The sequence below is a fragment of the Echinops telfairi genome, unplaced genomic scaffold, assembly GCF_000313985.2.
Source record: "Echinops telfairi isolate 266 unplaced genomic scaffold, ASM31398v2 ScPeMD7_2565;HRSCAF=3150, whole genome shotgun sequence".
Taxonomy (NCBI): domain Eukaryota; kingdom Metazoa; phylum Chordata; class Mammalia; order Afrosoricida; family Tenrecidae; genus Echinops; species Echinops telfairi.
This window is the reverse complement of record NW_022106463.1, coordinates 11,706,083-11,707,060: the sequence shown is the minus strand read 5'-3', so window position 1 is coordinate 11,707,060 and position 978 is coordinate 11,706,083. Positions and strand designations below refer to the sequence as shown.

Here is a 978-nt window from a genome sequence, read left to right as displayed (position 1 = left end):
GCGGGGACGCCCGGGTCCCCGGGCCCCGGCGGGATGGGAGCCGGCCAGGGCGCCCGCGGGCCGGGCGGGGTTGTCATTGTCAGCCTGCAGCGCGGCGGGCAGTGGCCAGGCTCCTCATTGTGTGAGCTTCCCCGGGGAGGGTGCTGGGGGCTTGGGGACGCAGCCCCTCGGGCCCGGCGGCTGCAGGGGGTGGGGGTCCCTCACCCCGTCGGGGACAACGGGCGCCCAGTGCCCTGGGCTCTGGGAGGGGCAGTGCCATCTCCCCGAACCAGGCGGGAGCGCCGGCACCGCATGGGCCACAAAGGAGGTGGTGGAGGGACGCCGGGCGCTGCTGGCTGGAGAGGCTCGGCGTGGGGCGGGGGACGCGGGCTGCCTTCGGGTTGGCCCAGCCCGCACCTGTGCCCGCGTGTGGAGGTGAGGCCGCTCTCACGCGCTCTCCAGGGTTGCCCGGAACATGCTGCCGCAGAGCTATGCTAAATATAGCGGGTGCCGAGGACAGGGAAGTGGGTCGCGGTGGCCTCCCGACCCACCAGAGGTGTGGCGCAGGGGAGTGACCGGATCGCGCTTGACAGCCAGGGACAACGCTTTGCTGCGGCCCTCCCAGGGCATGTGGGCAGCAGCGCTCTCTCTCAGGGCCTGCCCTGGCCCCTGGCCCCAGGCTGCCCTCTGCCTGGGGGCCTCAGGCCTGCATCTGTGGCGCTGAGGGGCTGTGACCAGAGGGGCCCTGACGCAGCAAGGGTTAAGTTCTCTCGCAAGATTGGCAGTTCCAGTCCGCCTGCCACTCCCTGGGGACCAAGAGGTGAAGAGGAGGGCTGGGAGATCTCACAGGGCAGCACCAAGCCCTCAGGGATCATCAGGGGCAGGCTGGGCTCACTCAGGGCCCCACAGATCCGCAGCTCTGTTGGTGACAGACCCTGTGTGTGTGCGCCCAGCGCGCATATGTGTGTGTGTGTGTGTGTGTGTGTGTGTGTGTGTGTG

At 70.2% G+C, this 978-nt stretch overlaps 1 protein-coding gene across 1 annotated transcript in view; it reads left to right on the top strand.

Moving 5' to 3' along the window:
• Nucleotides 1–33: 33 nt before the first annotated feature.
• Nucleotides 34–978, top strand: part of DCLK1 (doublecortin like kinase 1) — a 161,594-nt gene continuing 160,649 nt past the window's right edge. The window contains exon 1 of the mRNA XM_045294001.1: nucleotides 34–307. Coding sequence (XP_045149936.1) covers nucleotides 34–307 — 274 coding nt within the window. The remainder of the gene's footprint in view (nucleotides 308–978) is intronic.